Source organism: Elgaria multicarinata, chromosome 1, assembly GCF_023053635.1.
Source record: "Elgaria multicarinata webbii isolate HBS135686 ecotype San Diego chromosome 1, rElgMul1.1.pri, whole genome shotgun sequence".
NCBI classification, from domain to species: Eukaryota; Metazoa; Chordata; class Lepidosauria; order Squamata; family Anguidae; genus Elgaria; species Elgaria multicarinata.
In genome coordinates this window covers 202,238,144-202,263,567 of record NC_086171.1, presented here as the reverse complement: position 1 = coordinate 202,263,567, position 25,424 = coordinate 202,238,144, and the positions used below count along the sequence as shown (strand labels likewise).

At 44.1% G+C, this 25,424-nt stretch overlaps 2 protein-coding genes across 2 annotated transcripts in view; one reads left to right on the top strand and one right to left on the bottom strand.

Moving 5' to 3' along the window:
- The window catches only part of APCDD1L (APC down-regulated 1 like), a 44,372-nt gene extending 28,607 nt beyond the window's left edge, over nucleotides 1–15,765 (top strand). Inside the window, exons 2-4 of the mRNA XM_063146637.1 lie at nucleotides 3,649–3,823; nucleotides 7,482–8,040; nucleotides 13,993–15,765. Of these exons, the coding sequence (XP_063002707.1) occupies nucleotides 3,649–3,823; nucleotides 7,482–8,040; nucleotides 13,993–14,763 (1,505 nt within the window). The 3' untranslated portion in view covers nucleotides 14,764–15,765. The remainder of the gene's footprint in view (nucleotides 1–3,648; nucleotides 3,824–7,481; nucleotides 8,041–13,992) is intronic.
- Nucleotides 15,766–20,052: 4,287 nt separating this feature from the next.
- Nucleotides 20,053–25,424, bottom strand: part of VAPB (VAMP associated protein B and C) — a 57,489-nt gene continuing 52,117 nt past the window's right edge. The window contains exons 5-6 of the mRNA XM_063146761.1: nucleotides 25,111–25,287; nucleotides 20,053–22,492 (exon numbers count right to left, since the gene is read on the bottom strand). Coding sequence (XP_063002831.1) covers nucleotides 22,334–22,492; nucleotides 25,111–25,287 — 336 coding nt within the window. The 3' untranslated portion in view covers nucleotides 20,053–22,333. The remainder of the gene's footprint in view (nucleotides 22,493–25,110; nucleotides 25,288–25,424) is intronic.

The following is a 25,424-nucleotide window of genomic DNA, read 5'->3' as shown; positions in this document are numbered from 1 at the left end:
GGCTCCTTACAATATTTAGGCCTCCCTCCCCACACTTTTTTTTAGAAGTCAGAAGGGTAGAATGACCATGGTTATCTGGAAGGAGGAAATTTTACTTTTGAGACTTGAACCATCAGAGGTCAAGAGAGCCTGCCCACTTATAGCATGATGGCAAGATTACAGAGGTAAGAAAAAGCTACAGTGACATAAGAGTGCCAGAAGAGCCCTGTGGGATTAGGCCAAAGGACCCTCTGGGGTAGCACCCCATTGCTACAGTGGCTACCCAGAGACCTCTGGGAAGCCACAAGCAGGACAAGAGGGCAATAACTTTCCCCTGCTTCTGCTCCCCAGTGATATGCAGAGACTGCTTCTGCTCTAGGTGGCCACTTACAAATCGCCAAAGAAGAAGTCAACAGAGGATATAGATCTGCACAAGATTTGCATATGCTAATTTATATGTATATATGCAAAGACAAAAAAAAATACAATTTAAATAGAAATATAGTACTTCTCATCATAGTGACCTCCGTGTCTGCCTGTTTAGTCGTCTGTCCAGTTGCTAATTCCAGATAGGCAACTGTTGATGGGTTCTTTAAACTAGAATTGGACAGGACAGCCTTTCAAATAGCGGACTGTTCTCTATAAAAGAGGACATGTGGCCACTCTGCATCTTATCCTGGAGGTAATACATAGCCGTCATGGACTAGTAGCCCTTAATAGCCTCATCTTCCATTAATAAGTCGTAAGTAGCCATTACTAATCTTATCCTGGGAGTTGTATGCCTTTTTTCTGTGTAAACATGCATAGGATTGTGCCCCAACCTCCTTTAAAGCCGTGTAGATTGGTGGCCATTGCCACATCCTGGAAGTGATTGCACGCGTTCAGTTGGAAACAGGAAATGACAATCAAAATTCCATTTAGCACGATTCCCGAGAAGCAGGTGGTATTTGGCAGAGGGAATTCCCTGGAAGCGCGGGGGGACTTCAAGGATACAGTCATCGATATTTCCATTTTATACATGGGAGAATTGAAGCTTGGAGAGAATGCCTTGTACACTGTGGCTGGGAATGTCTGTTGCTGGGAAATCCGTCCCTCATTTGGCTCGATGGAGTTCTGTGATGTGTCCAATTTGCTTTGCATTTGTGGACCTTGAGCGTTTCCCTTGAATTCCATGAACTACTTGCATTTTGTGTGTGTGGTGAGCCGTAATTTGCGCAAATAGAAATTCGTGCAAATTGTGACTGAAATGTGCCTAATTTATTTATTTATTTATTTATTACATTTTTATACCGCCCAATATTGTGGCCGAAATTCACGCAGAGTACACACATTTGTACAAAATTCAGCTGTAATTTGCGCAAGTTAAAAAAACACCATGGAAAATCTCAGAAATGACCTGACTCGCTGCAGACCAAGTCGGGGTGGGGGTAGGGCAAACCAATGGAAACTTGTCAAGCTCCATCCCCAAACAGATTCCTACGACACCCCCCCCCCTCGCTGTGGCCCAGACCACCCTGAAAAATTCATGATTGAAGGGAAATGTGAATATCAGTCTCCTGGCCCAAGCCTATTATTGTCCATTTCGCTGCATTGCTTCTGAGAATTTTAGAAAATAAAACAGAGCAAGGGGGTTTAGTTCCGATGACTAAAGACATGAGTCAGAGGTCTGCAGAAATGTTCAGGAAAAAAGGTAGTTGGAGAAAGGTGTTGGAGATCAGAGTTGTGTTTCTTCCACTGGTAAGCTCTCGTTGACTTCAGATCACGTTTTTAAAGGAGTGATATTAAAAACCCAGTTAAAGGCTTGATTTGGCTACATATTCTCCCATTGCCTAAGCCAATAACATCCGCTGCTACGGGAAATGAGGTAAGTGACAAGATTACTGTCCTTGTAAAAGGGCAACAGGAAAGCTTTAATGTTCCCATGTTGCAATTTCCCCGCATTGGCTGTTACTCCTCAGCAGTAAATTGTGGAGGCAGAGAAGAATTATTTTGAGGCAGAGCTAGTGGGGGCTAGAGATGGGGTACGCTAGAGTTTTTTAAAACCAAAATTGATTGCTTATTGGATGTGTTTTTAATTGGTGCTTGTGTGTGCATGGAGCTTTGAATAGTTCTGTTCTGTCTGATGAAGAGACCTGTGTAACTCATAAAGCTTTATCCATTAAAATGCTTGTTGTATCCATAGGGCTAAGGGGTCAGAAACCTAAAAAGGACTGAGCATGCTCTGTGAGCCCCAGGAGAGGAAAACTGGCCTGTTTGTGCTCCTTACAGCTTACAGTGGCCTCCCCAAACCTGGTGCCCTCCAGATATTTTAGATTACAATTCCCATCAACCCTGGGGAAGGCTGGGTTATAGTATCCCAGAGGAGAGCACTTTGAACAGGAGCATTCCTGTTAGGACCTAACAGCGGGCGAGCAAACACTGCAACATTTTGTTGCAGCTTCTACTTGTATACATGTAAATAGATGCACATCTCAAAAATAGAATAGTACTTTTCTGAAAGAGATCCAGTTCGTGTGCCAACAGAGCAGTGTAAAAGAAGCATTTTAGGGCTAGTTGGGGGTATTTAAATTTGGAGTTTGGGGTCTTTTGAATCTTCATATGCTTCCGTTTCCTCTGTTGCCCATTTGGGTTCTTCCTGCACAGCCCCGCCTTGGGATCTTCACATGCCTCCCTTGTCCTCTTGCGTGATCTACCCAGGATTATTCAAATAGAAATGTTTAGCCAATGGGTAGTGAAGCAGCGACAGATCTGTGATCTTAAATTGGAGCCAAAGTCAATTTTGTTTTCTTAAGGCTCTTCTGGATTTACCTTTGCTGATCATTACAAAACTGTGACCTGTAAATCATAGAATAGCAGAGTTGGAAGGGGCCTACAAGGCCATCGAGTCCAACCCCCTGCTCAATGCAGGAATCCACCCTAAAGCTAGGTTGTTGAAAGTGAAGGCTCGCAGATTTAATTTAGAGCCTCTTCGCTAGACATTCAAAAAGAAAAGAAAAACGGAGCGGCTGAGTGTAGTGCAGCATATAAGAGTGTTTGGTTTTGTCTAAAAGACTTATTTCCCGCCTTTCCACTTGCTAAGTCTTCAATTCAGCTTACATACGAAGAGGTCTCCCTGAAGTGCAAATCAGACCTGAAACACACATCACGCAGCTGCTGCCCAACTAAAGTAATCTCAGTCAATTAATTTATGTAATTACGTTTGTGTATGAGTGCAAACACAGGGCCAGAAGTAACAAAAGCATGCATCCTTTGTTTTTAGATGATCTGCGCATGTGTTATAGTAAGTGCCATTTTAGAAGAGGCATTCCCTCGCCTGTGCCACTTGCAGTTTTGTAAATATGATTAAATTGGGAACGGTTTTTTTAGCATTTCCTTGAAAACATTAAAACATTGCTAGTCCTAGAATCTGTTGCAGGCAGGTTATTTTTGTTTACCTTCCTGGTTCCTTTTGTAAAATGAGCATAACAGTGAAATGCATAACAAGTTTTCCTTTACTTCTGCCAAGACAAAGACCATAAACTTGTAAAGTACTTCAAGCCATATGACCAGCTAGACGATGGATACCTCTTTGCAAATGCTAGAATGAATCCGCTGCTTTTTATTATCTCAACCGCTGTGCTGTAGAGCCTCTACAGCTGTGCTCTAAAAACACCTGATTTCTCTCTAAAGCTTACACATCTGGACAGAAGCTATGGGATGTCCCCATATCTCCAGGAGATCAGCTTGGCTCAGGAAAACTTCGATGGGAGCCACAGTGCCAATACCAATTGCGCCACCTTCAGGACGGCGCTAGAATTTCAGCTCTTCTACCACCCAGGTTGGAAGGACATTGGATTTCAACCGGGTAAGGAGGTTGTAGCTGTACGAAAGGGGTCATGACATTTCCATTATGAACTGTTATTTAATTGTCGTTTTGATTAATAGTTGGGGAATGTTTCTTTCTTGGGTTGCTCGTTCCAGTCCGAAAGCCCAGTGAATGCAATTTCCAGTGGTTGAAAAATATACAAGCTCCACATTGCTTCTCTGATTTTGGCAATTGTACTTTGCCCAAAATTTCTAAAGGTATCATCCCAGACACTTAGGTATAGTTCTGGGTTAGAAGATGGTCATTTGCAAACTTTTCTTCTATTCACATTGCATGAGATTCATGGTGACCCGTCCTGTTGTCACCTCTTCTTGTTTCTCTTTGCAGAATCCCTAAAGCTTTACTTACAGAAGCAAGTCTATAGGAGCCCTCACTTTGAATCCGAAAATGTTGATCAGATTATGATTATTCAGGATTAGCGCTTACAACTGGGTCTGAGCTGTGTCACATTAGACATCCACATCATTGGATGCTCCTCCCTACTGAAAAATAACAATAAATTCCTTCACATAGAAAATCAGCCTTACAGGGTGAAAGTTAGGTTAGGGAAAGTTGCTCTATGTGCATACAGTCACATTTTATTGTCTAGGTAGCTCATCAAGCACCAGAACTTAATAATTCTAGCCCAGGCCTGCATAGCTTACTTATTTATTACAGTCCACCATTTATTAAATACATTGTCTGGTTGTTGTATAGTTGAGTGTAAGCTGCGTTGGCCAATAATAGCTAAATGCAAGAGAAAAATGGGACATGTCCCACCTCTTCCCCAAATGGTATTAAATTTCAGCAAGGCACGTGAACAACAAAAGTTAAAATGATAACTCTAAAGATCTAATGCTACACTAAACCCAATTAATTTATTTCGATCAAATTTATTTTATTTATTGCATTTATATCCCGCCTTTTTTCCTCCAAGGAACCCAAGGTGGTGTACATAATCCACCTCATCTCCATTTTATCCTCACAACAACAACCCTGTGAGGTGGGTTGGACTGAGAGTGTGTGACTGGCCCAAAGCCACCCAGTGGGTTTCCAAGGCTGAGTGGGGACTAGAACCCAGATCTCCTGACTCCCAGTCCAACACTTTAGCCACTACACCACACTGGCTTTGGTTCAGCACTTTGGTTCCAACGCTGTGCGCCAGCAATGTGGCACAGTGGTTAGAGTGTCTGAATAGGACTGAGGAGATCAAGGTTCAAATCCCGACTCAGCCATGTAGCTTACTGGATGACCTTGATGCAGACACTTTTTCTCTCTCACCTAACATGCCTCTCAGGATTGTTGTGCGGATAAAATGAGGCGGACTGGGGTTGGGAAGAATTATGCATGGCTAGTGAGAGCCAGTGTAGTGTAGTGGTTTGAGTGTTGGATTGGGAGTAGGGAGATCCGGTTTCTAGTCCCCACTCGGCCATGGAAGCTCACTGGGTGACTTTGGGCCAGTCACAGACTCTCAGCCCAACCTACCTCACAGGGTTGTTGTTGTGAGGATAAAATGAGAAGGATCAAGTATGCCGCCTTGGCTTCCTTGGAGGAAAAAATGTGAGATATAAATGTAATAAATAAATAAAGGCATCCTAAACTCCTTAGAGGAAGAGGGTCAGAGAAATGTATATTAAACCAATCAATATTGCATCCTTACTCCAAAAAGTTTAGGTTAGCTTAGCTCACATGAGGTTAGTTCATTTTTCAAGCTTCCAACAAACCTATGTGACCTAAAGGCCACAAAAATGGCGTACACAAGTAAGCAGGGATTGGATCTTAAGGCTACAACCCTACAACTGCTTACTTGGGAGTAAGTACTCCTTGAACTCAGTAGGACTTACTTCTGAGGAGACACATAGAGCAGGTGTGGGCAGGAGGTGGATCTGAGTCTTTTTTGACTGATTTGCTAGGGTGACCATATAGAAAGGAGGACAGGGCTCCTGTATCTTTAACAGTTGTATAGAAGAGGGAATTTCAGCAGGTGTCATTTGTATATAAGGAGAACCTGGTGAAATTCCCTCTTCATCACAACAGTTAAAGTGCAGGAGCTATACTAGAGTGACCAGATACAAAAGAGGGCAGGGGTCCTGCAGCTTTAACTATTGTGATGCAGAGGGAATTTCACCAGGTGCTGCATGTGTACAAATGGCACCTGCTGAAATTCCCTTTTCAATACAACTGTTAAAGGTACAGGAACCCTGTTCTCCTTTTCATATGGTCACCCTAGATTTTCAGTAGATTGGCAAGGATTTCTGACTCCTATTTATTTAATTACAGCAGCCCCCATCCTCTAAATTAGACTGCCGAAGCAAAGAAAGCTTGATAATGAGAGGATTTTTATCTGGAAGGCCTGAATTCCATTCAGTTCTGTTACTGAAAACAAATTGCTGGGCTCAGAATGCTTTAATTCGAAGTGTCAGCCTTTTATACCAGGTTCTGGTTGGTGGATCTTAAGAGTTCCAATAAAAGCCAAAATTTATCCCGCAGGCCTGTTGGATGCCCACCGTTGATGTACACGGTTCCACCCTGCCTTTCCGTTAACATTGAGAATTAAAGGAATTCAAATGTTTAGATGAAACTAATTAGATCAAATTAGGTACAGCTCTGCCTCATTTATTTAATCACAGAATTGGAAAGCTTTACTCAGTAGACGGATGCTTTTTTGCTCTAGCTGCAAACAGACATTCTACTTGCCAGTAAGAAAAAATGCATAGAATGTAGTAGAGATTCAGCAGTCGCCACAGCTCTCCTTCCCCGACGCTATTTTTTAATTTCTTTTGCAAAATAGAAAATATTTGTAACATGACCATCTTTCCTTCCAGTCTGCCACGTATTTCAACCATTTTTTGGCATGATCCAATTCCCCAGTCATAGCAGGCCATTCCTATTTTGAGTCAAAGCTGTCTGTTTTGACCATATGCCAAAGTTTTCCCCCCCAACCATTTGATTTTGAGTCTCAAACTTTCTCCTAATAACCAAGAAATATTTGATAGAAGTTCCTGTCCTCTTTAAGTTGCTCTTCTCATGCACTCAGCGACATAGTAGTGTTGGCACAAATAAAATTGATATTGGGTAAGATCCAGGATCAGACTTCCTCAAGTAGATGGGCTCGGCTCCTGGAAGGTCCTTACACCCAGTTTTGGGTTACCTCTCCCCCACCTCGCCCCATTTAACAACGTAACCTGACTACTGGGACTATTTGCATGACACAACAGCCCACCATGGGTTATTTAACCCATGGTGAGGCTGCAAGGCATGTGCGGCCACCATTTTGAATATGCTTGGGAGTTGTCATGTTCTGTGAACCGGGCAAAGGTGGGTTATATGAGGTTAAACAACCCTTGCATAACCTATGGTCTGTTTTACAGTTGTTTAACCCATGCTCGCTGAGCTTGTGTGACATGACAAGACCTAAGCATGGGGCTGCATATTCACTGTGGTGTGCATGGATGCCGTGACTCATATCCTATAATGAGCCGCAGTGTGTCATCCAAATCCAGGCTCTGTAGCATTTTCTACAGTGGAGTGTAGGAGCTGCTGTGGGTAGCAGGGGGAGGGGAAGTTGACTTCTGTCAGTGCAATTCATCCAGGGTAAATCTGGATCCAGCCCATTGCTAAGTGCCATGGTTGTAAGAAAAACTTCCCTCATCTTCAGGTGTGAGGTTCGACCAGGACCCGAATTCCTTACCCGGTCATATATGTTCTATGCCAACCGCCTCTTCAAAGCCTATCAGTTCTACTACCGCGACCCTTCCTGCCAGGACCCCACCTACTCCCTGGTCATCAAAGGCAAAATCAGGCTCCGCCAAGCATCCTGGATCACCCGGGGTGCGACGGAAGCAGATTACCACCTTCACAAAGTTGGCATCGTCTTCCACAGCCAGAGGGCCATGCGGGAAACGGTTGTCCGCATCAACCAGACTTCAGGAGGCCACTGCCGCGAGTTCTTGCCAGCTGGGCGGACTTGGGCTCCTGGTGCTCTGTACGAGCTTCTGAGTGCCAAAGCTGAACAGGATTGTACCCCAGGCCTTGGCTTTGCCATGCACGAACTTAGCCTTGTACGAGTGGAAAAGTTCCACCAGCCGATGCTCCTCCAGCAAAACCAGGGGAGCAGGGAGGTGGAGGAGCTGTATCTCGGGGACATCCACACTGAGTGGTCAGAAAGACTCCATTATCGGCCGACGGGATATCAACGCCCCCTACAGAATGCAATGGTAAGAGTACCGCTTTATATGGGCTTGTGGTTCATTTACAGCAGCTTGATGAAAACTGCTGCCAGTTAAGAGAGCATTTGGACCAGAAAGCACCAGGTTAGAATCCTTGCTCTGTCACAAATTACAAGAAGGCGGGGGTCAGACATCATGGGTTAATAAGGTACACACAGTAGCTTATTTTTGGAAAAGTCCTTGATCCCCTGCCACACAAACAGGCTAATAAGCTACTGTCAGTTGCTTTTTAAGTTACTGTGTCTAAAGCACTGGATGTTTGTAGTTGGGAGACACCTGAACAAACACCAGAACCCTATGTGACTACTCACCAAAGAGCAAAAATCCCAAGTGAACTAAAAAGGGGGTGCTGGCTATAAAACCTTGAAGCTTTGCAGAATTGGGACCAAATTTCATACATAGCCTCCCTTACTGGGAAGGCACTTGAACCTTGGGGGGAAAAGCAATAATAAGCAAAATCAGCCAAAAACGTGCATTTCCCCCATAGCTTAAAGTGCACAATTGTGCTGGTCCAAATTTGCAGAAATTTGAAATTGCACAGTTGCAAATTTGTGCAAATTCTCATTTGCCTGAACTCGCACCTGCACAATTGTGCACTTTAGGCTATAGAGGAAATGCATTATTATTGTTTGCTGTTTCTGCTTATTTTCCAAAGGTTTATTTGTGCCACCCCCTATTTGGTGCACCTGGGATTTTCTCTCCTTTGGGTGAAATTGCACAGGATTTTGAAGGTGGATCAGCTGCCTCCCAACTAGGGGAGGTTTCCTATTAAGTGTGGTACTGATCCTGCAAACCTTTAAAGGTTTATAGAGCGGCAGCAGCTATATGATACTGTTTTGCTGTGCGATTCTCTGGGTGAGCAAATTAACCCACGATGCCCAACAGATGACAGTAATTTAACCCACAGTAATTTAAATAACCCCTATTACAGACAGGGAGTTATCAGAATGGGTTATTTCGGGCAAATAATCCATTTTGGGTTAAAAAATTCCCAACCTATGCAGAACCCACAATGAGATAAATAATTCACTATAGGTTATTTAACCCATTGTGGGTTATCGTGTCGTCTGAATCCAGTCACACTGATCTACCCACTCAGAATAACAATATCTTTCCGCCCTTGGGGCTCTGTTACTTTGGAATGCAGTAAGCAGTTTCATTTCTGATTGAGCCTAGTTTTCTAGATAGAGAGAAGTGAAACAGGCACTCTGCTATCTGCAGTCTGAAGTGGTACAGTCCTGACAAGGCAGCATCACATGATTATTATGAATTGGTAAAAAAGAAAGGGAAATTAATTCTAGCTGAAGGATGATTGCATTTTGAAGCCAGAAACCTATTTGGATTCCAGGGGGGAAGAGGTGTGTACGATGCAAGCGCTTTCTGCCAAGGCGCTGTACAGATGCATCCTAACACAGTTAACTTGTAGAGTCAGATGAAAGACAGAAAAGTAGGCCAGGAGCAGTTTTATAGATGGGCCTTTCTTCCATTGGATGGGGGCAGAATTTCCCCCCAACCTAAAACGTTGCTGTTAGACAGAATGGGCTGGAAGCAAAACCCATTTGGTAAGTCTCTCTTTCCAAAAGAAAATATTATTGGTGTATAAGTCATAGAATCATAGAATAGCAGAGTTGGAAGGGGCCTACAAGGCCATCGAGTCCAACCCCCTGCTCAATGCAGGAATCCACCCTAAAGCATCCCTGACAGATGGTTGTCCAGCTGCCTCTTGAAGGCCTCTACTGTGGGAGAGCCCACAACCTCCCTAGGTAACTGATTCCATTTTCGTACTGCTCTAACAATCAGGAAGTTTTTCCTGATGTCCAGCCGGAATCTGGCTTCCTTTAACTTGAGCCCGTTATTCCATGTCTGCCCACTCCAGCAAGCTGCGTACAAGTGTGCCGGCAGAGTGATGTTCCATCGGAGTATAGCAGAAAAGTTTGGTGTAACTAAACCGTAACAACAAAAATACATCTGAAGTGGGAAACGGCCACGGTTATTACCTTATAGCCTCTATTCTTGTGGGTCCTTCTGAAGTTCATAGATACATAAAAAGAGGAGCAGGGAGGAAAATCCAATAAACCATTATCCCTCAGCAGAATGCTATTACCAGAGGAAATAGCCCTGAATGTAATTATCGGCAGCAGGCCTGGGATATACAGAAACCCAACTTCCAGTGCAGCCGAAATGTGATTATGCAGCTGGCCTCGGTTTCTTTTTCGCTTTTTGTCAGGAGCTTGGTTTCTTTCACAGAGTGTGTTTTTATCAAAATCATAACTAATCAATTTAGAACTGTGATTGAACTGCTAGATAGGACTACTAACCGTCGTAGAAAAATGCTCATGACCGTTACCAGATGGGGAGCAGAATGGAATGGGGTGTGGGGAGGGGGGAGAAAAACTAGGTTCCCCTCCCCATCAATACAATAATGCAATAACTGGGATTCTAGAAAGGAAACGAAAGAATACCAAAAAAAAACACCTTCTGAGGAATATGCTCGGATTGGCATTAAAGCCTGAGTTATCTTAGGCCAAAACTGTATATGTATGAGCTAAACCAGATGGTAAACATGAATGCTTTCTAAAATTAATTTAAAACCAAGCTGAGGTGTGCTGAAATACAGTGACTTCACTACAACACTGCAATTAATCAGCTAACAGTTCTACGTGGCTTGTTACCAGTGGATGATGTCACCGCCTGGGGAGAATTAGGCGCTGTCATTTGGATCCTTTGAAAGAGCTTCATTTAGGTGAGAGAAATGTTTGGCGATGAGGAGTTGCCACCATCCTAGGGTGACCATATGGAAAGGAGGACAGGGCTCCTGTATCTTTAACAGAAAGAGGAATTTCAGCAGGTGTCATTTGAATGCATGCAGCACCTGGCAAAATTCCCTCTTCATCACCACAGTTAAAGCTGCAGGAGCTATACTAGAGTGACCAGATACAAAAGAGGGTGGGGGTCCTGTAGCTTTAACTGTTGTGATGAAGAGGGAATTTCACCAGGTGCTGCATGCATACAAATGACACCTGCTGAGATTCCCTTTTCAATACAGCTGTTAAAGATACAGGAGCCCTGTCCTCCTTTCCATATGGTTACCCTACACCAACCTCTGGGGAAGGGCCATAGCTCAGAGGTAGAGCACATCCTTTTGCCTGCAAAAGGCTGCAGGTTCAAATCCTGGCAGCTCCAGGTAAGGCTGGTTTGGAGTTGCGTTCTGGTTCTGCCAAGTTATCAATCAGGTTCTTTTGGTTATCAAGATGAAACAAGCCACTTGTGCAAAAAGATGGCAGTTTATTGATGGAAAATGGATTCAGAATATATACATGCAAAGGAAGTTAGCACCTCCTTCCAGCTAATCAAGCTTTCATAGCTGTGTGTCTGTCAGGGCCCCCATGATAGATGGAAGCCGTCCCTTTGCGCCAAAGCAGTTCTTCCTGAAATGAGGCCAAAGCATGACGTTTGCGTGTTGGATCTTCGAGGCTTCTCTGCTCAGGAGCTGACAGGCTGCATCCCTCCCCCCTCTCAGAAGAAGCAGGGGGGCTCCCGCTTGCAGGATCTCAAAGCATCTCAGCTCTTAGGGCATGGGTATTGAGAGGAATGCTTATCTGAGTATGAACCTGTTCAGTTATTAGGAGCAGCAGGAGAGGCCCTTTTGAAGACACCCTTAGGGTGACCCCTATGGAAAGGAGGACAGGGCTCCTCTGTCTTTAACAGTTGCGTTGAAAGGGGAATTTCAGCAGGTGTCATTTGTATGCCTGCAGCTCCAGGTGAAATTCCCTCTTCATCACTATAGTTTAAGATACAGGAGTCCTGCCCTCTTTTGTATTTGGTCACACTAGTATAGCTCCTGCAGCTTTAACTGTTGTGATGAAGAGGGAATTTCACCAGGTGCTGCAGGCATACAAATGACACCTGTTGAAATTCCCCTTTCAGTGCAACTGTTAAAGATACAGGAGCCCTGTCCACCTTTTCATATAGTCACCCTAATTCAGTACATAGCCTATAGTACCCCATTTCATACATTTCTAATGCTCCCCAGTGGCATCGTTAGGGCTGGACCCCGGGGTGCAGGCTCGGGCCCTGCCATTTGGGATGGGTCCTCAAACCATCCCAAATGGTCCCAGTGCCTCCTCCTGCCACTTCACTGCTAACGAAAAGTCCTTCCGTGCAATGTTGCCCTCCTTGGCTGCCCCCCCCCAGGGCATCCCACCCACCCCCAAAGCACCTTGCCTGAGCCCCCCTCAAACCTGGCCACATCTCTGGCAGCCAACAGAAATGCAGCAAAACTATAGCCTGGAGGTGAGTCATTAAAGTCAGTTCGGCTACTCCACAGCCAGCGATTAGCAGTAGAGGTTTTTTTCTCCACTGCTATTCCATCCCCCACACAAATAAAACCTCTTCTGTACAAAATAACCGCTTTGATTTCCCCCAAATCTGTATCTGTTTTAAGGAGAAACCGCTCCTGGGAAATTATCTCTTATTATTAAAGTATTTCCTGCTTTAAAAGAATGTACATATTTCAGCAACTGCTGGGGATATCTAGCTAGAATGCGCTGTATACCATCAGCACTCCTTGGAGTGACAGTTGCGGTAAGGAGAGTCGAAAATGGATGAATTACTGCAGACTTCAGCGTACATGTAAATTGCTTGCCGTACTGCTAACTACAGAGTTATTTAAATCTTATTCCCATGCAAACACTGCTGGAGTCACTCAAAATCAACCATATGTAACAGCTCTGGCTTATGAAAACAGATACAGTTCACTGTAAATTGTATGTGGCCCATTTGTATAATTAGTGCAGGAATAACTTTTTTTTAACGCTGACCAGAAACCTTTTAGGCGACTTATTTAAATACGTGATCAGTTACATTCCCCCTGTGTGTGTCAGATGAAAACATGTGCATTTCTTTCACATCAAGTGAAACTAGCTCCTCACAGTGGGGTAGAGAGGAAATTACTTTTATAGGGTGGCTTCCACATATCATGAAGCAGACTTCAAAAGTTCCATCTCCCTGCCCACTGGAAGACATACGTTTAACAAAGCCCTATGAGGAGAGGCTGAAAGAACTGGGCATGTTTAGTCTGGAGAAGAGAAGATTGAGGGGAGACATGATAGCACTCTTCAAATACTTGAAAAGTTGTCACACAGAGGAGGGCCAGGATCTCTTCTCGATCCCCCCAGAGTGACAGACCTGGAATAATGGGCTCGAGTTACAGGAAGCCCGATTCCGGCTGGAAATCAGGAAAAACTTCCCAACTGTTAGAGCAGTACGGCAATGGAACCAATTACCTAGGGAGGTCATGGGCTCCCCCACCCTAGAGGCCTTGAAGAGGCAGCTGGGCAGCCATCTGTCAGGGATACTTTAAGGTAGATTCCTACAATGAGTAGGGGGTTGGATTCGATAGCCTTGTAGGGCCCTTCCACTATTCTATGATTCTATGTTTTAGATACCACAAATCTCTCCCCCCCCCCCCAATCGACTCACACCCATTTAACTTCCAACTACTGAAACTTTCAGAATTTCACGTAAAAGTGGCAGGAACATATCTTCGGGCAGAAGATTGGAACAGTGCGGCATTTTGGTCAAAGGAAGCACAAGGCCTGTAGCATGTAGTCCATTGCATCATCTTGAATCCCAAGAGCCTCAGCTAGCTTTCTTTTTAGCAAGTTTCTACACATCATGGTTTGCTTCTGGGGTGTGAGAAATCAAATCTTAAAAGTGTTATGTGTACTATAGAAAGCAGGCTGATAGATAGAACTGGGCATGTTTATCTCTTTGTGGATGTTTTCCCCCGTATTTCCCCCCTACTATTATGGAAGATAGCTCCTTTCTTCAGCAACATGCTCCTCATTGCAGAACGTGGCTTCTCTTGATGAAAAATACGGTGCTTAGTAAATGTGTAATGAAAGCGTTGCTGAGCATGTGCCTTCTTCCTTCCAACAGCATCACATCCACCCTTGCCCTGCCTGTGGGATTATTTACAGAGCTGATGAACATCACCCACCCATATTGCCAGTCAGGCCTGAGCTCCCCATGCGGCTAAGCGGCCGCTGGGTCAGCTCTCGGTGCGAGGTCCGCCCGGCGGTGCTTTTCCTCACGAGGTACTTCACCTTCCACGGCAACAACCGCAGCTGGGAAGGCTACTACCACCACTACTCCGACCCTCTCTGCGAACAGCCCACCTTCACCGTGTACGCCTCGGGTCACTACACGCAGGGGGCCCCGTCCCTCATCGTGAGGGGAGGCACTGAGCTGGTCTTCAAGGTGACTCACGCTCGTGTGACCGCCATGGATCAGGCGACGGTGGCGATGCTAAACTCCTCTGACTTTGGAAGCTGCGGGGAGGCCGCCTCTTGGAGGGTCGGGCAGGAACTGGACGTGACCCACACAAACGGCTGCGCGGCTCTGGGGATCAGGCTCCCCCATACGGAGTACGAACTCTTCAGAATCGAAGGGGACGCCAAAGACCGCAGCCTGCTCTTCATCGGCGAAAGACCGACGGACGGGTCAAGCCCCAGCACTCCCAGCAAGAGGCCCACTTCATACCAGTCTGCTCTCATCCAGTGTGGGATGCCCTCAGGAGCCTCGGCCAGACACCTCCAGCCCAGTTACCTGGGAAGATTAGGAGATGACATTAACAGCGGAGCACTGAAAACGCTGCCTCGGGTGTCTGTGCTAGCGTGTCTCATTGTACAGCTTCTCAGATGGGACTAAAACGGAGAATCCAGACAGCCTTAGCGTGAAGACAGTCGTGTATCCACACCAAAATGAGCCCATTTTGGAAACAGTCTTGTTTTATACCATACAAATACGTACACTATCTTTTCTTGATGGGCAAAGCCCTCACATACGTGCCTAAGTGTGGACAGGTACACTCGAATTGCTGTTTTTTTTTGTTTCTGAGGTAAAAGTCATCAGGTGGCTTAAATTGTACTTAACACACACAACAGTCACTCTGGAATGAGTCTTACAGAAATAGATTGTTGTTTACAATATGTAACTAACAACTGTTTTTTTTAAAAAAAAGAAATGTTGGAATTAGAGAGCTTGGGAATCTACCTTCCATAGAATATGCCCCATGGGTGGAAATATACACGTATATTAAAATCCTTATCCTATGGCCGGGGTGGGGGGCTGAGGCAGGCAGCAGGGAAACAGAGTGTTAGAGCAGATGGTTTACTCCAGTAAGCTGGAGATCAGTGTGGCTTTGTAGACTGAACACACAATGCCCCCTACCACTCAAAACCTTGTTGAGTTGTTCATTTGACCAGCCCTTGGTGATTTTAAGGATTTTAAGAACACGGATGTTTAAAATAAAAGTAGTCCTCAGCACGAGGCCTAGAAAGGCGACAGCCGAGAAAGAAAAAGCGAGCGAACTGAAGATAACCATTTTAAAAATTCGTCATGGTTTAAGCCAGGCAGTGGAAGCTCCGTGGGCTGTGTTGACAGGCCACTGAGACTCATACCACATTTGTTGTTTACCCAGAACAAACAAAACTGCGGGATTGTCAAGCAGGCCACAGTTCATGGATGAAGGCCACAAATTGCACAGGCTTCAATGTTAGCCTTGTATGCATATGAAATCTAAGGACTAACAGCACATTGGTGTATATGTATTGCTTGCAGGGATCTTTGGCTTTTTAATTTATTTTAAAATGAGAACTGCAGTTCGTTTGGAGGGGAGGTTTAAGCTTTCTGTCCATATTATGATCTCACAACCATCCCCCTCATGCTCTAAATAAGTAGGGAAAAGTTCCCATTGGCATCAATGGGACCTTTTTTCTCTCTCTTTCAATTGCTAGCCATACATGGGATTTGGGGAATTCTAGGGCAGGATAAAAGACTTAAACTTCCCTTTCCCTTGTGCTGCTGGTCTGATAAAAAGTTGGGAGGACAAGCATGCTTAGAACGGATAGTGCTGCAAGTTAAAATATGTGCTTTGGTCCTGATTCATCCCACACTTGATCACTCTAGTACCTGTGAGGGAAAGAAGGCCTCTATTGGTAAACAAATAAAATGATCAGAAGGGCACTTGTTTAAAGCATCCTCCAGCCATCTCCCACTGCACCATCAACCCCCCCCCCCCACACACACCATTATGAGTTTTCTGGCATCATTCGTCTTTCTTAACCAGTCAACAAAGCGACATTCAATTGAGTTAACTCTGAAATACACAGCTTCTGGCAACAGGCAGAAAGCTCCAGTGATTTCACAGTGTCTGATCAAAATGTCAATTTAGCAGCTATTCTTTGGAGCTGTAGAATTCCAGTATAAGTAGCAGCACTCGCGCCTTGTATGATGTGCAACTCCTTATTGCAGAAAAGGATAAAAATCACATCAGGAAATTTAAGTCTGTACCCTGATCATCTAAAATAACTCAGGATAACGTATGTGGGATAGTATGCTATAAAAGCCACAGTCTCCTTTTTCGCCATAAAGGAAGGCAGTTTCCTACATTATTGAGATCGCCTTGGAAAGTCTAGTCCTCTCTAAACTGCTCAAAAGTGTTATTTTTTTTAATAAGCAGCTATGCAATTCCCACAATTTACATGGTATATTTACAAGATTGCGGCTAATATGTAGATAAATTGATGGGCTTTTTTTAATAGACATACCAGGGGGCAACAGGTTCAGATGTAATGCTTATGTTAATGTACAATTTTTAAATGCAGATTGTATTTCAGCATGCTATTTTTTACACAGGAAAGTTTTTTTTAAAGTCATGTACATAAAACAGCTGCTCATCTTCTAAAAATGGCTACTTTTTTTATAGACACTGGCATAATTACAAAAACTACCTCCATTCTTTCCTTTTGCTGGTCAGTGATGGGGCAGGATTTTAAATTTCTGCATCATCCAACACTCATTTGTCTGGCATTTGGGACCAGTGGTGTACTGGGGCCAGGGAAGCTGCACCGGCTTGGTTTTATTAGCAGGGATGCCAACATCTGTGATGCTCTTAGATTTCCCTGTTCCTCTGATCTTAGCTGTAGTCCTCAGAGTAGCTGGCACGAATTTTCCTAGTGGCAATGTATTGTTCTTTGTTGCAATGCAAAGAATTCTGTGGGTGTCTTGGGGCTCAGCTACACCAAGCAGGATATTCCACTATGAAAGTGGTATATAAAGGCAGGAGCCACACTACTACTTTATAGCGGTATTTAAGTGCCCTGACAACTGTTGGGGCCCATTGACCGTTTTCATACCACTTTCATAGTGTTATATCCTGCTTGGTGTAGATGTGTCATGGGCCCCAACAGTTGTCAGTGCACTTCAGTACAACTATAAAGCAGTTGGCTCCTGCCTTTTATATTCCACTTTCATAGTGGAATATATCCTGCTTGGTGTAGATGGGCCCTATGTCTTGAATGGGCAGTTAGGAGTTCAGCCTGCTCACGGTGAGAACTGCTAGAACTGGTTTCTGGGTATGAAACGATACAACTGCCTGAACGGCATCGTGGCTGCGGAGACTGTCATGATGAGCGCCTGCACTTCACATTTTTCTATGACACCAGTGCATGTTTTAGTATGGCTAGAAAAGCTCCTGTTCAAGTAATTGAAGTCAAATACAGAAGATTCCAGCTTTGATCCTTACCATCTTCTACTGAAAATATCTCAAGTAGCAGGGCTGGTAAAGAAGAGTAAAAGTTTTAGACAAGAGTTCAAGAATTGCCCTGGAAAATAAACTTGTGCAGGTTTGATTGGAGTTTTAGACTGAGGGTGGAGAGAGCTGAACATGGTGAAGCATTTTTCCAGACTGTACCTATCTCCCAGCATGGGAAGGTTCAGGACAGGTTCACATGGCATAGCCACATGGCATTTATTTTGGAGATGAAACACAAACAATCTAGACTTCTCTGCCATGTAGTCAACAAGCATGGTTGCAGAACCAGCATGGCTTTCTGCTATTGCTGCTGGAGTGTTTGGGGAGTTCCGTTTTTCTTGGCTCTATTTCCTGAGCTTCAGGTTCTGATCCAACCGTTCAGACTACTTCCACGTGGTCATGTACTTGCTCCTTTAAAATTTAGACCCTAGAGGATCTCATCCCAATGTCTATAAGGATTAAAACAATTTGGTACCATGTGTGTTCAGTCTGTAAACAGACTCCAGGTGCATGTAATGAGTTCTTGCTATTTATTCTCCCTAAAATAAATGCACACGTTCTTTTTAGCTTCTTCAATTTTCGTTTCTGAAATAAATAAATGGCACAGCAGCTTGAAGCATAAACCAGTCCTTGGGGTAGGCAATCCTACTTAGGAAAATAAAATCCAAAGAACAGAATACTCATTAAATAGAAAATGCTATAAACACCCTCTTATAAGTCTTGGTGTTATGAAACAGAGCAACCTATTCCAGAGAGAACTATAAAAATCTTGGTGGTTTTTTTAAAAAAATGTAGAAGTAGGATTTAACTAAAAAATAAAGGTGGCAAGGGTGAAGGGAACCAAATATAGTTTTCATTTAATTTTGGAAATCATTTTCATTAAGAAACCTGGCCATATTAAAATGGGGCGGGGGAGAGTAGAAATCAAATGATTTAACTCTCATGTTAGTTCAATAGGAAAAAAGAACACTGACCCCAAATCATGAATAAAAATTCAAAATTAAAGGGAAAGAGATTGGAGGCCTATAGGACGTCTTCCAATTCCTAGGGTCTGGAGACCGCAAATATGTAGTTACATATACGTAATTTCTATATTTGCAGTAAGATTGTGTGACCGCTTCAGGATTGCAGCCTATACGATTTATTAAGGCAGGGGGTAAGGAGAACGTAGATCAGGATCTACCTGTGGAGCCCTGGGTGACTTTTGGTAGATCAGCAAGGGGTTCTGACTCCCAGTTCGCAACAATAATGTTACCTCCTCCCCACCCCCACCCTCCAAAACAAAACAAATTAGGCTGCTGAAATGAAACCCAACAGTGGATTTTAGTGTGAGAGAACTAAATACAGGCCTGGCAGTAGGAGCAAAAAGGCATCCTATTCCTTAAAGTCCATGATCTGCTACCCCACAATTTTGCACTTGATTATGATTGCTGGATCTGGGGGCTTCAAGTGAAAAACAGATAATCCTGCAAGCTTGAAGTCTGTCTACCCAATTTAGGGTAATAGTCCTTGCTTCTAAAGGAAATTCACCAGTGGAATTTCGATATTAGCCTGTGTAGATATCTACCTCCAAATACAGAAGGGGGAGGGGGAGAAACACAGCAGAAAAGTTCCAAAATCTGTATTGGTGTAATACGTTTATTAGTTTGGTTTCCACCATTCTGCACCTGCAGCCACACAGCTGCCGTTTAAAGGTTAGAAGTGTGCTATGGGCAGCACCTTTCTGTGGGGTTCATCCCAGACCCTTGTTCATGCCCCAAGGCCTCATGCAGTGGGATGGGCTTATTAATGTTTAAATGGCAAAATGGATTGCATAGTGAACCCCCAAGAGAGGAGATGGGGACCGAAGGGTGCAGGTGGCAGCTAAACCTGTCTGATCTGTGCAGCAGAGGGAAGCTTAGGTGGCAGTATCCCAGTTACTCAAGAGTTCCATTTTTAAGGATGAGCAGGCCGCTTATCTGAACATGTATCTTCTTCAAAAAGGCAACACTCTCAAGTAACTACATCTCATGGGTTAGAGCACGGGTGGGCAACACACAGCCCACGGCTATTTCTGTGGTTCTGCACTCCACCGTGTTTCTCCAGCAGCTGCTATATAGGGAAGGCGGCACGTAAGGAACGCACGAATTGCCTTGAACCAGAATCACACACCCAGATGTTCAAATTCTCCTTGGAAATGAGATACACACTCCTGTGTGTCTTGTTTCCCTGGTAAATAGCAGCAGCAAATTCAGGGTGGGTGCAGTCCTCCCCGACGTCCAGAAATTGCCCACTTGGGACTTGAGAATAAAATAAAGCTAGGATTATTAATCAACTAGGTAACTTAATGTCTTATTAATCACAATTCCCTTTTACAGAGCTGCAGCACAAACCAGAGGTAATCAAAACACAGAGAAAACTCATTAATTTGGGGGTAGATTTATTTGATTTTTTTTTAAAGATGCTACATAGTCAAACAGGATTGGTCTTTTTTTTTTTACAGCATAGAACTATTTCCTACTAATTTTTTCCCCTACATAGACTTATTTTATATACAAAAACAGTTTCCTGACCGCTGTTTCCCCCAATGTTTAGATGATCGAAACTGAGAATTATGTGGTGCCCAAAGCATTAGGAGGCAGAAGAATCCATCACCACTACAGCAATAAAAAGAAAAATTTAGTTCTATCCACCAGCTTTGAACAGGTGCCTTTTCCTTTTCTTTTTAAATCATTGATAGCAATAGTCAAATTTCCATGACAATAAAAGAAAACATGAGATGAAATACATTAAATAAGTTAAATATGCATTAAGAGTTTAACTCAGCTACATGAACCAACAGCAATGGTCCCCTTTTAGAACAAGGCACACCCCCTCCTTCCATGCAACCGGACGCACGTGACGACTGTCCAGCGATACCTTTCAATCTTGCAGTGGGGGCTGCATTCAGTTCCTTTAAGCTTTTTGCTGCTTAATTATCCTGACATCAATTAAGCTAAAGCCAATGTGAGGCACCCTGATGCTGTGTGCCTGAATCTACCCCTCCCACACACAGGATAACTAGGTTGCCTAGAACAGGGGGCTCCACCCATAAGTTCTTTCATGCAGGTGTCCCTGGAATCTTGCCTCTTTTTCAGCGTGGGTTGCAGTCCAAGTGACACCGCCTCTCTCGATGCAATTATTATTCAAAAGTCACCACTAAGCAGCTAATGGGCGAAGAGGGAGCTTCTCCCTCTCTAGCTGTTGAGAGGAGAGACAGAGAACACACCACAGGCTGAACTAAGCTGTGCTACACTAATGCGCACACAAAACAAACCTCCCATTTCCCCCCCCTCAAGTCCAGAAGACTGAATCCCTGATTGCCTTTTATCTGGTTCAGGACAGAAACCTGATCTGCAAAAGCTTCATAAGAAGGTAATGGCTAAAGAGGGAAAATGAGGTTATGCAAGAGACAACATGCGCGTGCACACACACACACTCACACACACTCAATGCCGCGTACGCCTAAGCCTGTGAGAGTTTGCTGTGGGTGCAACTGCTGAGAGTTTGCTGTGGGTGCAAGTGTCACTGGAGGACATGACCAATTGGGGGTGGGAAAAAAGATGTGTTGGGTAAGAAGGCAGAAACGCATGGTCCCCATTAACACATTGCCATCCAGACTGGAACACATAGGGACAGAAGGAAGCTATCTGACTGGACTGAGAGCAAAAGGGGAGGGTTAGGGTGTTCTACACAACGGCCCGATGCAATGCTCCTCTCCTACAAAGCTTGGCGAAATGAGAATCACCCCCCAGTTCAACTTGGAGCACTTTGGTGCAACGTACTGACTGACACGAGCTAGGAAGTGGGCTCCCTGTGTTTCCAAACCACCACGGGCAACTAGATTCCCCTCACCACATACTAGGTGCAGCAAAAAAGCATGCAGAGGACCTCCCCAGTCCTAGCACAGCCCCAAAATGCCAAAAGGTTTTAGCTACTCCCTTGCAAGAAACACTGTCCGTTCAGTAGCCCTGGTGCTGCTGCTGGCTCCCTTCTGGTGGCTCCAAATCCTTTTACCTTTGCTCTCGGAGTTCTGATCTACCACAGCCCCACCGTCAGGGGTGCACAGCCCCTGCAGGTGACACAGGGGCTAAAGAGGCAGGGTCATGCTTCTATAATTCAGAGTGAAGTCAACTGCAGCTTGGGGAGTTACACTGCTGAGATTCTGAGACCCGAGTCGCACCCACTTGACAGAACTGTTAAATTTATGGGAAGGAATGGTGGGTTAGTATATTTTACAGAAAACCCCCGCTCTAGCCTGCCCAAGATAACTTCTAAATAACCAGAAGGGTCAGCTCCTTCAATGGAGGAAGGGTTTTTCCACCCCCCACCAAAGGAAAGAAGTCCATTAATAGGTACTAAGGTCCAAGAAAAGTTTAAAGATACTTTTTTTAAAACAATGCACCATTTTAGTGTTACATACATGATTTCTTCCTCATTGCTCACAAACAAGGTAATTTCTCTCTCCTCCTGCTTACTCCTCATACATTTTAAACTTTCTAGAAGATTATGTTATGTTAATGTTATATTTGTGCAGGGGTAAAAATTTAAAAGGCAAGACCTGTGAGATGTCATACATTTTTTTTAAACATTTGTTATGAATAAATTTAATCCAATGATATGGCAGATCCGTCAATCCAATTTACAATCCTCGGCATGCTGCCTCTACAAGGCTATTTTCCCTATAATTACGCCAACAATAAAGAACAAAACGACCAGTGCGAGTAGTCTGGTGCTGAGACCCTCCTCCTTCGCAATCCCTGCTGAAGCAAAAGTTGGGTGGTTTGTCTGGGGTGCCTTTCTCATCCGCAGTCCATCTTCTTCCTGCAACAAGGAGAATTTGGAGTTAAAAACTTCGTTGGGGCTGGTATGGAGGCCTCACCAATCTGGAGCGAGATCACGCACCCTCTTCTCACACGGAAGCTCCTACAACTGTGCTTACACTGCAGTTGGACAAAACTAGGGGTAGTATCCAATGTTAGCCCTGTTGCTTCATCATCGTTTGAAACTTAACATGGCAAAGACTGAATTGCTTGTTTTTCCTCCTAAACCTTCTCCTCATCTCTCATTCTCTCTTACTGTCAATAATGTTACACTTACTCCGGTCAAGGAAGCTCGTAGTCTTGGCTTTATATTTGATTCCTCGCTCTCCTTTATTCCTCATATTGAGGCAGTAGCTAAATCCTGTCGTTTTTTCCTGTATAATATTGCCAGGATTCGATCATTTTTGTCTGTCTCTTCTACCAAGACGCTCATTCACGCACTGGTTATTTCTCGGTTGGACTACTGCAACCTTCTTCTCACTGGCCTTCCTTCTTCTCACATCAGTCCGTTGGTCTCTGTCCACCACTCTGCCGCTAAGATCATCTTCTTGGCTCGCCGCTCTGACCATGTTACTCCACTTCTGAAATCTCTTCATCAGCTTCCAATTCACTTCAGAATCCAATATAAACTTCTCCTGTTGACCTACAAAGCTTTTCACTGTCTAGCTCCTTCCTATCTCTCCTCTCTCATCTCACACTATTGCCCCGCTCGTGCTCTTTGCTCCTCTGATGTCATGTTTCTCGCCTGCCCAAGGGTCTCTACTTCCCTTGCTCGGCTTCGTCCATTTTCTTCTGCTGCCCCTTATGCCTGGAACGCTCTTCCAGAACATTTGAGAACTACAAGTTCAATCGCAGCTTTTAAAGCTCAGCTAAAAACTTTTCTTTTTCCTAAAGCTTTTAAAACTTGATTTTGTTCTGACTTTTTACTGCCTGTTTGGTGCATTCTCTTCCCCTCCTTATTGCTTTATTATGATTTTATTAGAATGTAAGCCTATGCGGCAGGGTCTTGCTATTTATTGTTTTACTCTGTACAGAACCATGTACATTAATGGTGCTATATAAATAAATAATAATAATAATACACCAAGCAGGATATATGAACATGGTATGAAAGCAGCATATTAAAGGCAGGAGCCACACTACTGCTTTATAGCGGAACTGAAGTGCATTGACAACTGTTGGGGCCCATGACACATCTACACCAAGCAGGATGTAACACTATGAAAGTGGTATGTGTCAATGGCCCCCAACACTTGTCAGTGCACTACAATACTGCTATAAAGCAGTAGTGTGGCTCCTGCCTTTTATATACCACCTTCATAGTGCAATGTCCTGCTTGGTATAGATGAACCCTTAGAGTACACTCACTGAAATTTAATTCAATAAAATTTAATCTACAGACTAACATTGGGTATTATCCATAGGTTCTTGTGAAACCCAATACCTACAAACAGATTTTTCTACCTGAATTTCATATGCTTGGCTGAGCAGGAACTCCAGTCAGCTCTAACTTTCGTTAGTACCGATTTAACACATAACTACAAGTATGCCTTGCAGAAGGAATTATCTGGGTATGGAATTGAAACAGCCTTGGTGGATGACCAACACTGGGAGCTAGACAAGAGGAGTATGTCCTTCAGTTTCATTTCATTTCATTTATTATATTTCTGTACCACCCAATAGTGAAGGTCTCTGGGTAGGTCACAAAAACGTCCTTGTTGATTCTGGTAGACCTCTCAGTGGTATTTGATACCAAGGATCCTATCTTTCTGTGATTCTTGGGCACTTTGGGACTCCGAAACTGTCTTGTGGTGGTTTCTGTTCTATTTGGTGAGGTAGGTTGGGCTGAGATTCTGTGACTGGCCCAAAGTCACCCAGTGGGTTTCCATGGCTGAGTGGGGACTAGAACCCGGATCTCCTGATTCCCAGTCCATCTTAGCCACTACACCACACTGGCTCTCAGGTGAGTCTCCCTGGGAAGAGTATTCTGAAATCAGGGGCTCACAACTGGAAAGGCCCTCTAACTCAGGGGTGTGGTACCTCTTTCAGCCCAAGGGCTAAATTCCATTTCGAGGAAGCCCTCGGGGGCTGCATTCCAGTGGTGGGCGGGGCTAAAGGCAAAACGGGTCAGGGCCCCAAATCCCAGCCTATTTTAGCTTATAGCTCTCACTGCCAGTCACTACATCTTAGGAGAGGCATTTCAACCTTTTAGGTTGTTGGGAAGAGAAGCACAAAAGTTGGGAAACTATCGAATGATCAGTATTCGAGGGAAAGGAGGTAGGGGGCAGGGAAAGGTACCGTGGCTATCTGAGGAACTCCAGGGGGAATTATTTGGCCCACGAGTGGTCTGGATGTGGCCCCTGGGCCTGAGGTTCTGCGCCCTTGCTCAAACAAGTCAACACTCATCTCACCTCCAAATAGTGGGGGTACCAAAAGAAAGGCCTCTGAGGAAGACCTTAATATTTGAGTTGCTTCATGTGGCAAAGGGCTTCGTAGACACACTTTCATGAACCATTCCAACACACAAAACATGAATTAAATCCAGTCTAAAAACATATCTACATCAGAAAGTTAGGAACATATCTCGATATCTATCTATCTATCTACACACAAACTTACCTTAAATTGTTTATTCTCCTCTCGTAACCTCTGAACTTCTAACTGAAGCCTCTTACATTCTTCCATTACTTTCTTAACTTCAGTGTCATCCAAAGAAGAACTTAACGATTTTGACATTACGGAAGATTCTGTCTTTGTTGCAGCTGTGGATATAATTTTATTTATTTCTACATCATGCTGTTGAGAGAAGAAGAAAAGAGGAGAATGTTTAAGTTACGGAAATTTAAAATCTGCCATCCCCACTGTATTTACATCACTCAGGGCAGCTCACTGTAATTTAAAAGTGCTATACTTCTTTTTATAGTGCTATAATA